The sequence below is a fragment of the Lemur catta genome, chromosome 3 (genome assembly GCF_020740605.2).
Source record: "Lemur catta isolate mLemCat1 chromosome 3, mLemCat1.pri, whole genome shotgun sequence".
Classification (NCBI taxonomy): domain Eukaryota; kingdom Metazoa; phylum Chordata; class Mammalia; order Primates; family Lemuridae; genus Lemur; species Lemur catta.
This window is the reverse complement of record NC_059130.1, coordinates 77,433,074-77,447,993: the sequence shown is the minus strand read 5'-3', so window position 1 is coordinate 77,447,993 and position 14,920 is coordinate 77,433,074. Positions and strand designations below refer to the sequence as shown.

The window sequence follows — 14,920 nt, the reverse complement described above, 5'->3', positions numbered from 1 at the left end:
TAACTATTCCTGTATTGTTCAATATTTTAGTTGGATCTAGTTTTTCATTATTATAAAAAAGGATACACTGGACAAATTAACATTTTAGAAAAATGCAGGTGACCTTGCTACTTCAAGTTATACAAAAGGAAATTCCTAAAGGATGAAAAATCTAAAATTTTTAAATACTGAAAAAAAAAGAAAATCTCATGGAATTTTTTATAGGCTTGGTTAGGAAGGCCTTTCTAAGTATGATAAAACCCAGAAACTATTGCATAAGCTTGACATATTAAACTACATAAATTTTTAAAACTTCTCTACAGCCAAGGATGTTATAAACAGATAAAAGACATTGACTTTTGCCAACTGAGGGAAAATATTTGCAATGCATATAACAGAATATGTATACCATATATAGAACATTTGTGAATCCATAAGAAAAGGAACCTAAAGCAATAGAAAAATGGACAAAGGCTATAAACAAACACCGGATAGAAGAAAAATAACAAAATAAACATAAACAGATGCTCATCTCACTAGTTAGGAAAATAAATGCAAATTAAAGCAAAAAATATTGTGATTCATCACTTATGATTATAAAATGTTAAAAGATAATATACAGTTTTAGTAAGGGTGGGTAGACATCCTTCCTGTGCCGTAATGATGACCTTTTGGGGAAGCAATTTGACACTTTCAAATCAGATATCAAATGCATATAGCCCTAAATCCCTATAATGCCATATTTATAAATTATTATGTGGAAATAACTGGCACAATTGTACGAGAAGAATATGTTATGTTTAAAGATATTTAGTCCCAATAGCAATTTTGGAAATAGGGAAAATGGAAATAGCCTCAATGTCCATTATTATAGAAATTTTTAAGTGAAATACCCTACAGTGGTATGTATTGCTTCTAAACAGAACAAGGAGGATCTGTGAAAGCTAGACTTTTGGTCATTGCTGTATCCTTAGAATCTTCACTGCCTGAAACATAGTAGGCACGCATAGTAGGTATTCAAATGTTTTGAATAAATGTTTATGTCTGGAAATATGGTCACAATTCACTGTTAAATGAAAAAACACATTGAACAATAAAATGTAAAATATAACTTCATTCAATAAACACATATGTGTGTGTATATATTAATACATATATTTGTGTGTATATATATTTGTATAGACCAACTGGTAAAAACTTTGAAGAATGGAATTAGTAGACAGAAGAACATTCGTATTTTACTTTATATTCTTGTATATGATTTTATTTTTTCCCAAGCACATTATTACTTTTGTAATTAAAACTTACTTTTAAAATTTATAACATACAATTAATTATGTATATGTGCCATTATTTGTTTCAAAAACTTAGGAGTAGAATTACTGGGTTGAATTTAATGAGGGGATATTCTTATCCCCCAGCCCTCACTCCTCCCATTTCCATAAAATAGAGGGAACTTCCTTCTCTAGGAGGGAAAAGTAGGAGAAAACTCATGACCACTCTTTTCCTCCCTCACACCTCCCAGAAGAAGAAGTCACTATCTGATTGGGAAGATGGGAGAAAGAATTGAGCTTGTGTGACCCAGCACTTTCTCAGCACTTTCTTCCCAACCATCCTGACCTCAGAGTGGGTGCAGTCTCTGTTTCTCCAGGCAGGAACCTTAGGCAGGGCTTCAGTTTGGGGGTTAAGTTCAAATCAGGGGGACCATAGTGGAGCACAATTAAAGCTGTTGATCAAGTCCATTCCTCATTCCAGTCTTATGTACAGTAGAGCTGGTGTTTTTACTTCCATCTTTTATCACCTTGGTCTAATTCATAACTATATATGAATGTGAAAAGAGAGGAGGGTTACCTACTAGCTCCCGAACTCCAAAAGATGACTATGTACAGATTTAAGTCATTAGATATATAAAGCCAAATTGCCTTTTGGTAGTATTTACATTCCCACCAGAAAGTGTACATAAAGTTCGCATTTTAGCACCTTCCAATTTTGAGCGTTGAATTGTTGGGAAATTTTTTGCCAATTTGATAAGAATCCTATTATTTTAATGAGCAGTTCTTTGAATACTTGTGAAGTAAACATTTTTTCACATTTGTTGATTGTATTTCCTATTTTGTGACTTCTCTGACATAATTGAAATGTTACCATGTTGTCCTAGATAGAAATATTTCCCCTAGTTTACCATTGATTTTAAATTTTGTTTATGCCTTTTTTTAATGTCTGGGATTTTAAAATTTTTAGACAGATCTATTATTGAGGTTTTTTGCAATTGTCTTTAAGTTTGCATGATCCTTCCCCCAAACAAAATCAAATAATCTTTTAAATTTTCTTCTAGTCATTTTATAGTTTTATTTTTCATATTTAACTCCATTCTTTTTTTTTCTGAACACTAAATTAATTAATGAACTGTGTTAGGGCATAGGCCAAGCTTCTGTGTATCTTTCCAACTTAGTATAACAGACCAAGGTTGGAAGGAATTTCTATCCATCCTCAACATGAGGATTCCATTTCTGGGTCTAAGGTGTTTACTCTGTTTGTCATCATTTCCAGCCAGTGGGAAGGGGAAAGAGTAAAAGAGGACGGCAATATACCTTCCTTAAAAAAAAGATCCAGAAGTTCCATACTTATGCTCATAGCCCATGATTAAAACTTAGTCACAAGGCCACATCTTGCTAGAGTGCAGGATAGGAAAAACAGTATGGGCACCCATGTATTCAACTAAAATAATGTGGGTGGGAACCAGGAACAGGCATCGTGTTTCTTATTACAAAGAGAAGAAATAGAAGAAAGGAAGAGTAGATGCAAATAATTTTCCTGGCTTATCATGTTGATGTTCATAAGTTTTAAATAATGATTTTATTATATATACATCAATATTAATATATCATTTTCATACAGTAAACCCACAGACTGGTCAGCCCTGTATCGATTTTTTGGACAACCCCAATAAATGGAATGAAAGGTATACATTGAGCAGCATCTTACTTGCCATACAGGTAAGAACAGATTTAATATAACACTCTCTTTAATACAATTAATTACCCCAGTTATTCAAAATATAAGAATTAAAACGTACAATGCATATTTTAATGTTTAAAGGATTTTAGCAGGCTTATTTAAATCAACACTTCTATATCAAGGCTCTGAAATAGAATTTAAGTTACAAAAACTGTTATTTTAAAGTAATATTGATAGTAAAGCCCTTCACAACCAAAGAGTACTTATTTTATAAAAGAAGAAACGAATTATTCAGATATTTTCAGTTCTAAAAATAGAGCCTTAGGTTTTCTTTTGGCTCCTAACTTCAGTTCTCAGTATTGAACAGGCCTTTCAGGTCTTTCCTTATTCATGGACCTTGCCTTCCTCAGAGTGAATCAAGTGACTACAACTTAAAATATTCAGCTTTATCCTTTGTTTCTTCTGGTAGTGCTAGGTACTTTTCCTCTTTTAAGTGTTCACATCAAACCCCGTGAACAATTAAACTAGGGATTTTCTTCTCTCTTCAGATGGATCCCTGTTTCCCAAATGCCACCTTAAGCCACGGTCCTTAGAGGCATGCCTCAGTGTTGCATTATTCCTGACCCTTATAAACCCTCTTTCCTCATCTGATGCTAAAATAAATTATTTCAGTGCCACTTGCTTTGACCACTTAGATTGGCTCAGTAATATTCTATCCATGAACTTATCATTAATAATATTAATATCTAGAGATAAACTATTAAATATTGATTATCTGGAATACTTAGAGAATAAAGTATTCTGGCTTAGTTGAATTTTCTCTACATAGAATTATAACACAAATTTTATTTCTCCCATTTCTTATTTTTGAAAACAAAGTAATAGTTAATTTTTTAGGTAGTCATCTTAGTATATTGAGTAAAATGTATTTCTTTTTTAAAGATTCAATGTTCAATTTATTCATTCATCCTACCCACATGTATTGAGCATCTACCTGTGTGAGGCTATATGCTAGGAAAGAGGCATTTGAGCAAAAACTTTAAAGAAGTAAGTGACTATGATATGCAGATATCTGATGTTGATCTTTTGGATTCCTTCAAACAGAGACATATTCTTTTTTTTTTTTTTTGGCAGGTATAATTTTTTTTATTTCAGCATATTAAGGAGGTACAAATGTTTACGTTACATATATTGCTTTGCCTCCCGAGTCAGAGCTTCAAGCATGTCCATCCCCCAGATGGTGTACACCACAGCCATTATGAATATACCCGTCTCCTCCTCCCTCCTCCCACCTGCCCAACACCCGATGAATGTTACTACTCTATGGGCACATAAATGTTGATCAGTTAATACCAATTTGATGGTGAGTACATGTGGTGCTTGTTTTTCCATTCTTAGTAGAATGGGCTCCAGCTCTATCCAGGATAATACAAGAGGTGCTAGATCACCATTGTTTTTGTGGCTGAATAGAACTCCATGGAATACATATACCACATTTTATTAATGCACTCATTTATTGATGGGCACTTGAGTTGTTTCCACATCTTTGCAATTGTGAATTTTGCTGCTATGAACATTCTAGTGAAAATGTCTTTTTTATAGAATGTCTTTTTTCCTTTGGGTAGATGGCCAGTAATGGGATTGCTGGATCAAATGGTAGTTCTACTTGTAGCTTTTTGAGATATCTCCATATTAGTTTCCACAGAGGTTGTACTAGTTTGCAGTCCCACCAGCAGTGTATGAATGTTCCTATCTCTCTGCATCCATGCCAACATTTATTGTTTTGGGACTTTCTGATGAAGGCCTTTTTCACTGGAGATAAGTGATATCTCATTGTGGTTTTGATTTGCATTTCCCTGATTATTAGAGATGTTGAGCCATTTTTCATATGTTTCTTGGCCATTAGTCTGTCTTCTTTTGAAAAGTTTCTGTTCATGTCCTTTGCCCACTTTTTAATGGGTTGTATGATTTTTTCTTGTTTATTTTCCTGAGTTCTATACAGATTCTAGTTATTAGCCCTTTATCGGATGTGTAGCATACAAATATTTTCTCCCATTCTGTAGGTTGTCTGCACTTGTGAGAGTTTCCTTGACTGTGCAGAAGCTTTTTAATTTGATCAGGCCCCATTTATTTATTTTTTTGTTGCTGTGATTGCCTTTGGGGTCTTCTTCATAAATTCTTTGCCTAGGCCAATGTCTGTAGGAGTTTTTCCAACATTTTCTTCTAGAATTCTTATAGTTTCATGCCTTAGGTTTAAGTCTGTTATCCACTGTGAGTTGATTTTTGTGAGAGGTGAAAGGTGCAAATTCTATTTCAGTCTGCTACATGCGACTATCCAATTTTCCCAGCACCGTTTACTGAATAAGGATTCTTTTCCCCAGTGTATGTTTTAGTCTGCTTTGTCAAAGATCAGATAGGTATATGAGGATGGTTTTATATCTGGGTTCTCAGTTCTGTTCCATTGGTCTATGTCCCTGTTCTTGTGCCAGTACCATGCTGTTTTAGTTACTATCGCCTTGCAGTATAGCTTGAACCATGGTAAATTGATGCCTCTCAATTTGTTCTTTTTGCTTAAGCTTACTTTTGCTATACAGGATCTTCTGTGGTTCCATACAAAGCATAGAATTATTTTTTCTACATCTGCAAAAAATGATGTTGGTATTTTAATACCGATTGCATTGAATCTGTAGATCACTTTGGGTAGTATAGACATTTTAACAATGTTGATTCTGCCGACCCATGAGCATGGTACGGTTTTCCACCTGATTACGTCCTCTACTATTTCCTTCCTCGGTGTTTCATAGTTCTCCCTGTAGAGATCTGTTACCTCCTTAGTCAAATCTATTCCTAGGTATTTTATTTTCTTTGTTGCTATTAAGAAGGGTGTTGAGTCTTTGATTTGGTTCTCAGTTTGACTGTTGTTGGCATATAGGAATGTACATTGATTTTGTAACCTGAGACTTTGCTGAATTTGTTTATCAATTCCAGTAGTCTCATGGCAGAATCTTTGGAGTTTTCTAGATATAAGATCATATCATCAGCAAAGAGTGATAGTTTGACCTCTTCTGCCCCCATTTGGATGCCCTTGATTTCCTTCTGTTGTCTGATTTCTCTGGCTAGAACTTCTAGCACTAAATTGAACAGAAGTGAGACATATTCTTATCTCTTTCACCTAAAACTAGGGTCTGCTCTAAGAATAGTAAAAATGAATGATTTCAAAGTGTACTGAGTGAGGGCAAACCAGAATGAACTGGTTAAATTTTTGAATTGCATAATAATTTAATAAAAGAAAAATTTGGAGCTATGAGATTCGATTGCTTGGCTTCACATCCTGGTTTTGCCACATGATACCTTTGTACCACTGGCCAAGTTTTTTCACTTCTCAATGCCTCAATTTCTTCATGAGTAAAATAGGACTGTCATTAATAGCTACCTCATGTAACTTGTGAGGATGAAATTAATTAACGCATGTAAAGTACTTAGAACTGTGCATGGTCCAAGAAGCTAATTCAGTAATTAATACAGATCATGTATCCCTTATCCTAAATGCTTGGGACCAGAGTGTTTCAGATTTCAGATTTTTTTGAATTTTAGGATATTTGCATTACATATACTTACTGTTTGATCATCTCAAATCCAAGAATCTGAAACCTAAAAATGCTCCAATCCCAAACCTAAAAATGTTCCAGCATTTACTTTGAGCTTCATTTTGGACTCAAAAATTTCAGATTTTGGAGCATTTCAGGTTCCTGATTTTCAGATTTGGGATGCTCAATCTGTAGTTAGTTAATATTATGATTATTCTTACTGTTAAACAGAAAGTGACAGCAATGTGTTACCAAATATATCATGGAAAGCCAGTTGTCTTTTTATTTTTCAAATAAATTAATAAGACAAATACGCCTACATTACAGAAGATTTGTAAGGCAAAGGAAAGGAAAAGAAAATCACTGATAATCATAAATAAAACCCCTAACTCTACTGTTATTAGCATTTCCTTCTGATCTTTTTTCCTGTGTTCCTATTGAAAATCTTCCAGTGGTTTCCACATTCTCTACAAGCTTAAGCCCAAATTTTGTTGCATGGTAAATTATCTACTCACACCTGGACTTCAGGCTCTTCCTGAACACACCCTGCAATCCCACTCCTATATATCTTCATGCTTTTCTGCACTCACATTGCTTGGTTCAATTGAGGTCCAAAAGCATTTATAGAATTCTAAAGTCTAAAGTTACAAACTCAAGCAAGTCTTGGACCTTAAAAAATACTCAGTCAAGTTTCACATCTGACAGCCCATTTTCTCCTCCCCTCTTTCTCGATCTGTCCAGTAAGCAGCTGTTCATGTTGTAAGAGCCAGATCAAACAAGTCTTCCTCTGGGATACCTTTTCTAATTTCTTTTCCAAGGTAGAATTGATGTCTTTGGTTTTGGGAGAACCTCTTCAGCCACACACCCAATAGTACCCTACACAGATTTCTGTCAGAACACTATAATACTGTAATGCACATATTGTTTCCTTATCTGTCTTCCCCTATTGGACTATAAAGTCCCCCAAATCAGGAAACAGGTCTAATTCATCTTTGATTCCCCAGTACGTACCCAAGATAATGCTGACATTTCATAGGCATTAAATAAAATGAATGAATGGATGAACCTGAATTTTTACATTGTTGCAATTATGGTATGTATACAGCCATGTTTCATTTAACAATGGGGATATGTTCTGGGAAAGGCATCCTTAGGCAATTTTGTCATTGTATGAAGATTATAGCATGTACTTACACAAAGCTAGATAGTATAGCCTATTGCTTCCAGGCTATAAACCTGTACAGCATGTTACTGTGCTGAATACTGTAGACCACTGTAACACAATGGTAAATATTGGTATATCTAAACATATCTAAATATAGAAAAGGTACAGTAAAAGTACAGTATTATCATCTTATGGGACCACTGTCACATATGCAGTCTCTTGTTGACCAAAATGTTATATGGCACATGACTGTATGCATTACATAGCCTGTTTCTTTTTCACTTGTTTTATCTTAGGTAATTTCCATATGGTTACAATCACTATTTTAATGCTTATTCAATAGTCCTTTGAAAGTCAGTGCTGCCCAACAGAACCTTCTACACTAATGGAAATGTCCAATATATATATACAGAAGCCACTAGTCACATGTGGCTACTGAGCACTTGGAATGTGGCTAGTGTGACTGAGGAACTGAGTTTTTAATTTTAATTTTAATTATTTTAAATCTAAATTTAATAGCCACTTGTGACTAGTGTCTACTCTGACGGACAATACACATTTAGACCATAATTACTGAGTACTTCCTTTTGAATAACAAATGAGGCACATTTCCAAGGGGAGGGTACTTGAAGTATTTAAAATATTTTGAAATCTAAATAAACCTACCATTTCCACTTAAAATTTTCATAATCTTAATGTATTTGAAAACTTGTACTTCCATATATAATGCAAAGGTAAATATCGACACCCATCCATAGAATACCTTCCAAATTCATGGGCTTTAATTGATTGGATTCATGGGATTTAATTCATGGGATTTAATTAGTTGGATATTATAAGATGTATCTACTAGTGCAGCTTTTACTGAAGCACAGTGGTTAGTGAGAAAACTCTTGAATAAACTTTACCAGATGTGCCTCTTTGAGTAAAATTATCTCTCCAGCCAAAGACCAAAAGCTTGCTCTCAAAGATAAGTTCCATCTGCTTCCCACACACTTTGAAAGGTATAGTGCAACCCACAATAAATTCTTACTGAAGCAATTATAATATTCTTGGAAATATAGCCCAATGTGTTTTTCAAACAGGAAAAGTCAAGTAACAGCAGAAAATTCTTGTTGCTTTTGAAATATCATATTTCAGATGATTGCTTTCATTAGTGAAAGACTGCCATCATTTCCAGGACTCTTAAGCCGTAATTGGCCACTTTGACCTGCATCCACACTTAGCTATTTTGGTATTTTTTTACCATATTTTATTATATAGTTTGCATGTTGTAACATACAATATTCAAAATACTGAATTATTGAGTAAATATTTACAGTTTGGAATAATATTAATTTTGAGGTGCCAGATAAACAAGATCATGATCTAGCAGAACTATTAAGTTTGAGTTACTACTGGTCACTTGTTTTGCCCAGATGCACAGATGCACAGATACTGCCATAATCTTAAAGATGTACCCCCTCAAGACTCCCATCCTGCAGCTATTCAAACACTAATCTAGGCACTACTGTGAAAGGACTTCATATGGAATCATGGTTAGTCATCAGCTGTCCTTAAAATAGGAAAGTTATCCTGGATTGTGCAGGTGGACCGACAGTTATCACATGAGCCCCTAACAATACAAGGGGAAGGTGGAAGAGCCAGTCAGAGAAGCGGTGAATGGAAAAAGGGATATGGCAGAAGGTGACATCAGAGAGATTCCAGGCATAAGGAGACTTTGTCATACCATTACTGGCTCTGAGATCTAGGGGTCCAAGTGCAAGGACTAGAAGGAGGCCTCTTGGAGCTAAGGGGGGCAGCCAGCTAACAGCCAGCAAGAAAAAAAGGACCTCATTCCTACAACTGCAAGGAACTCAATTCAGCCAACTACCTGAATGAGCTTGGACCTAGATTCCTTCCAGAGCCTTTTGATAAGAGTCCAACCAGCTGACACCTTGATTTCAGTCTTGTTAAATCTGGAAGAGAAACCAGTCCATGCATACTGGACTTTCCACCTAAAGAAATGTGAGATAATAAATTTGTGCTTTTTTAAGCTACTAAATTTGTGGTAATTAGTTATGGCATCAATAGAAAAGTTCTACAGATACCAAATTAATCATTCAGTGATCTGGTGGGTTATTGAAGTGTGTGCGAACCACAGTACATGTGTTTGTTTATCCATGATCTAAATGTGGTCTCAGGTTAAAATGTAAAGTTTTATTTCTTAAACCTATGAAATGGAAATGTTTCAATGTTTTCTAATGTTTAATTCCTTTTACATATAAATGCAATTTAAATTTATATAATAGGAAGGAATAAGGTACAGGAAGGAACTTGTAACTTGCTTTGATCCTAATGTTTGGCTCATAGATGTACAGTATAAAAACATGATAGGGCCAGGCGAGGTGGCTCATGCCTGTAATCCTAGCACTCTGGGAGGCCAAAGCATGAGGATTTCTTGAGGCCAGGAGTTTGAGACCAGCCTGAGCAAGAGTAAGACCCTGTCTCTACAAAAAGTAGAAAATACAAAAAGTAGAAAAATTAGCTGCGCATGGTGGCTCATGCTTGTAGTCCCAGCTACTCAGGAGGCTAAGGCAGGAGGATGGCTTTGAGCACAGGAGTTTGAGGTTGCAGTGAGCTATGATGAGGCCACTCTAGCCAGAGTGACAGAGTGAGATCCTGTCTCAAACAAACAAACAAAAAATCATGATAAATCAAGAGTTTTTTGAGAGTAGATACTATGTCTCCATATTATCTTTATCTATCTCCAGGTGAATACATGGTAAGCATTTCATAAATGTTTGTTGAAAGTTGTATGTATTGGTTTGCCTTTTTGCTCTAAGAAAAAAGTTTACTTTAAAAACTATGTGTTGTATATGTTTTCCTACAGGTTATGCTTTCTAATCCAGTGCTAGAAAATCCAGTGAATTTGCAAGCAGCTGAATTACTGATGAAAGATGAATCTTCATACAGAAAAATAATTCTAAAACTTTTCAATGAGCCATTACAATGTAAGAAGTGCCTACTTATTTTATTTGGCAATTATCAATAATACATTAAACATTTATAGCAAATAAGTGATCTAGCAAATAATTGTTGCATAAGGGAATATTTGAATATTTTCTGTATCCATTTTCAGTAACAAAATGGTACTAAGATCTCTCCTACTATAACTCTTTGTCAAACCAATCAGTGTGATCATTTTTTAAGATTACCAAAGATCTTAAACTAAATATCTTTTATTCATTTATTTTTTATTTCAGCATATTACGGGGGTACAAATATTTAGGTTACATATATTGCCTTTGCCCCACGAGTCAGGGCTTCCAGCATTTCCATCCCCCAAACGGTGCACACTGCACCCATTAGATGTCCTTGTACCCATCCCCTCCTACCCCCTCCCACCTGCCCGACACCCAGTGAATGTTACTACTCTATGGGCACATAAGTGTTGATCAGTTAATACCAATTTGATGGTGAGTACATGTGGTGCTTGTTTTTCCATTCTTAGTAGAATGAGCTCCAGCTCTCTCCAGGATAATACAAGAGGTGCTAGATCACCATTGTCATGGTCATGTGAATGGATGGTGCCGATTGAAACCAGTCTACCCATCATAAAGATATGACATCTAATTTTAACTATTCAGTCTATAAAGAATACTTCCCAGAACTCACCTATGGTACCCCCGATCTTACTGATTTGCACCTCTTTCCTTCTTGATTAGCAAAACTTCAACATTTTTGGGGGACAGTTCCCTCCCCAGGTATTCCTTCGAAGAGGCTATGTGGAAATGGTGCCTGAAGTTATTCAAGCTTTCTGCCTTGTTAACTAATGTTCTTCTGATACCCTTGGTTTCCTTCCAGCAGCCTCTTTGTGAGTCTTAACTCCTTTGCTTCCATTGCTCCTGTGCTCTCTCCAGTTAGCAGAGCAGTGCTGTGGGCCCCTGGTGTCCAGGGGGTTGCCCATGGTGAGAGCAGGGCCCCTAGTGACATAGTTCTTTCCTTTGTGTCCTGCCCCTCCTTCTGCTAGCACACAGCAGCCTTACATAGCCACTGGTATGGTTCACTCCCAATCAACAGGCCTTGATCTCTTACGGTGATTTTCTCTCAGGTTTCCATTACTTTCCATTTCCCCTCTAGGACCGCCCCCCGCCCCACCCCATCCTTTAATGTACACCTGTGACCAAGTTTAATTGCTCCTCCCCCACAGGGCTTTGGGCCTTATGCAAATCAAGCATTGTTGATCAGGCATCTTCCTGGGATCTCCAAACATACCATGCTTATCTCAGAGCTCCTCAAACATCCCTGGCAGTTTTGAGGCTAATGTGCACACAGAGGAGTGGTACTACTGACCCCATTTCTGACCTGCCAGAATACTGTGGCAATCACTGCTCTATCTTGTGCACTTAGAATGGTGCCGGTACTCAGGAAGCACTTGTGGCATGGATGGATGACACGTATTACTTAACCTTTCATTGAGCACTACAGTACAAAGAAATATTCTATAGAACAAAGCTATGTCGATATTCTGGTGAATGGCAATTTTAAAAACTGGTTCTAAAGAATATTCTGCAGCAAATAATTCTGCAGATGTTGGTCGATGTTGGTTTTGCCCAGCAGAGAGAAAAGGATGAGAAGAAACCTAAAGAGAAGTCAGCCCTTTTTTTTGTCCTCTTCAAGTAGACATCACCTTTCACTCCTTTCAGTTCTCCAACTTTGCCATCACACCTGACAGAAAAGCTGCTCAAATTGCCAAACCACCCAGCAAATGAGCGAGAAAGCAAATAGTATTCATACATTGGCAAATTCTCACTGTATGATCTGAGTATTTTATCCTTCTCTGGTTTGGTGGGCCTTCATCTGGAATGCCAGTATGCTCAACTTGGAGCATCACATTGCCAATATGTTTAGCCAGTAGATAAACAGCAGCTGTAAAAGCTGTTTTCAAATATTTGAAAGGACTTCCTGTAGAAAAGGAGATTTCTTCTGTGTTGCTCCAGAAAACTAAAGTAGGGCTAACACTGAAGCTACAAGTCAGTCATACCTTCCCTGGGCCTGCTGGTTTGTGGCCACTGAAGTTCAGAATACACAGGCTTGGCCCTGCCAAGATATGTTCTATACCTTACATATATTGGGGATTCTTTTTCCTGTCATCAGTTGTCTGGAATTAATTTTGTTATCCTAAGCCTAAATCTGGTATTTGATATGCAGACATGCAAATGCCTCTCATTACCTAAACTTTTTCCTAACATCCGTTATGTCTGCCTAACCTGAACAGCTACACCTTTGCCTTGGTGTATTGACACGAAGACACAAAGCTCTGAGCTCACACTCAATTTTGAGGTCTGACGACCTTCCCATGTTATCCTGACAGCCTCCTTTCCTCATGGCCTGGCCCCTGTCCCCCTTACTTCGAGTGCTTACAGACCCCAGGCTGCCTGGCACAGTCCCGGTGTGATTATTTCTAGGCAACCGCTTTCACTTGCAGTGTACCACTTGGAACAATAGGTTATATAATCTACTGGGTGCCTAACTGATCTTTCCTAGAAGCAAATGCCACCAGAGTTGCACCGTCCTTAATGGTAAAGTCCAACCAGGTCCTCAGCCAAACACGAGGAAGAATTTCTTAACAATTCAAGTTGCTTAAAAAAATGGACAAGGCCAGGTTGGCAGTTAGTAGACTCCTTATTACTAAAGGTATTCTTTCCTAACTCGTGTTTATTTAGTAGAGTTAAATGACCATTTTTCAGGGATGTTATCAAAGATCTTCTTGCCTGGCGTCAGGAGTTGGATAAGTGGACTTTTCAAGTACATTCTGACTTACTCTCCAGTTAGTTTATGAAAACTCAGGAGGAAGGTGTGGAAGGACACAATGCCTAGCAACTGTTGCCTCCTAGATTCTGAGTGTTACTGGTTACTTTCTAATTTGTTATGAGCTTTCACGGAAGGAACTATGTGCCTTTTTTTTTTTTTTCAGTTTGTCCTTGTGAATTTTGATTTCTATATGATTATAGGGTCAGATAATATTTATCTTCTGTTTTCCATGCTTGTTTTGATGTTTTAAAACAAGGTTCATCTAATTTAAAAAATCTTTAGTTGAAGGAAAATGCAAGAGCATAAAAATAGTTAAAATTGAGTAATGAGGCCAGGCGCGGTGGCTCACGCCTATAATCCTAGCACTCTGGGAGGCCGGGGAAGGTGGATTGCTCTAGGTCAGGAGTTCAAGACCAGCCTGAGCAAGAGCGAGACCCCGTCTCTACTAAAAATAGAAAGAAGTTATATGGACAGCTAAAATATATATAGAAAAAAAAATTAGCCAGGCATGGTGGCACATGCCTGTAGTCCCAGCTACTCGGGAGGCTGAGGCAGAAGGATTGCTCGAGCCCAGGAGTTTGAGGTTGCTGTGAGCTAGGCTGACACCATGGCACTCTGGCCAGGGTGACAGAGCGAGACTCTGTCTCAAAAAAAAAAAAAACTGAGTAATGGTAGCTAAGCCAGAGGTAATGATTTTTTTTCTTAGCTAGGTATATTCCTATAGTTTTTGATAAATGAAGGAGGATCATCCTAATAAGTTTCAGATACTTATCTAAACAAACTAGAATATAATAACTGACAGATGAGCCATAATAATAGAATAGAGGGAATTATGGAAATGTTAGGGAGATTATAATACTAATTTATATTATATACTTTTAAAAAACCTGATAATTGTGCAAATACATCCTGCCCTGCTTGTGGTTAGGAAAAATGTTGTCATAAGCATTTTATTCTTCTCCAGTTCAAGCTCCCAATTAGTTCACCGTTTTCTTTAATCCTCTAATAATAGAGCAATTTTAAAGAAAATTGTCTCTATAATTGAAGCAGGTGATATCTCATAGGATTTCAGATCTCTGTTTCTTTTCTTTTTAGAGTGAGTATATTTCTTTGGTTACGTGTAGGAATACTCCTTCCCCTAAGAAATATACTTTCTGCATGTGGGCGGGGGGAAGAAATTTAGTCCAGTAGCATTGCCTACTTGTTAAAGAACATGAGCTTTAGCACCATTATTCAGAACCAATTTTGTTGTTGATGATTACAATATTGTTACAGGTATCCTGCTACTTACAAATGTCATGATATACAAAAAACCTGAATTTAACAGGATGGTAGCATGTGGATCTGTTTGCTGGGGTTACATACCTCCTTTTTCCTGTTTGTATTTCATTGTATCAGTCCAGTACCTTTTTAGCAAAGTCTCTAAGTTGCTAGT

At 36.6% G+C, this 14,920-nt stretch overlaps 1 protein-coding gene across 1 annotated transcript in view; it reads left to right on the top strand.

The window, feature by feature from the left end:
- Positions 1 to 14,920, top strand: part of UBE2U (ubiquitin conjugating enzyme E2 U) — a 53,068-nt gene that overhangs the window by 3,912 nt on the left and 34,236 nt on the right. The window contains 2 exon segments of the mRNA XM_045546426.1: positions 2,878 to 2,975; positions 10,562 to 10,682. Of these exon segments, the coding sequence (XP_045402382.1) occupies positions 2,878 to 2,975; positions 10,562 to 10,682 (219 nt within the window).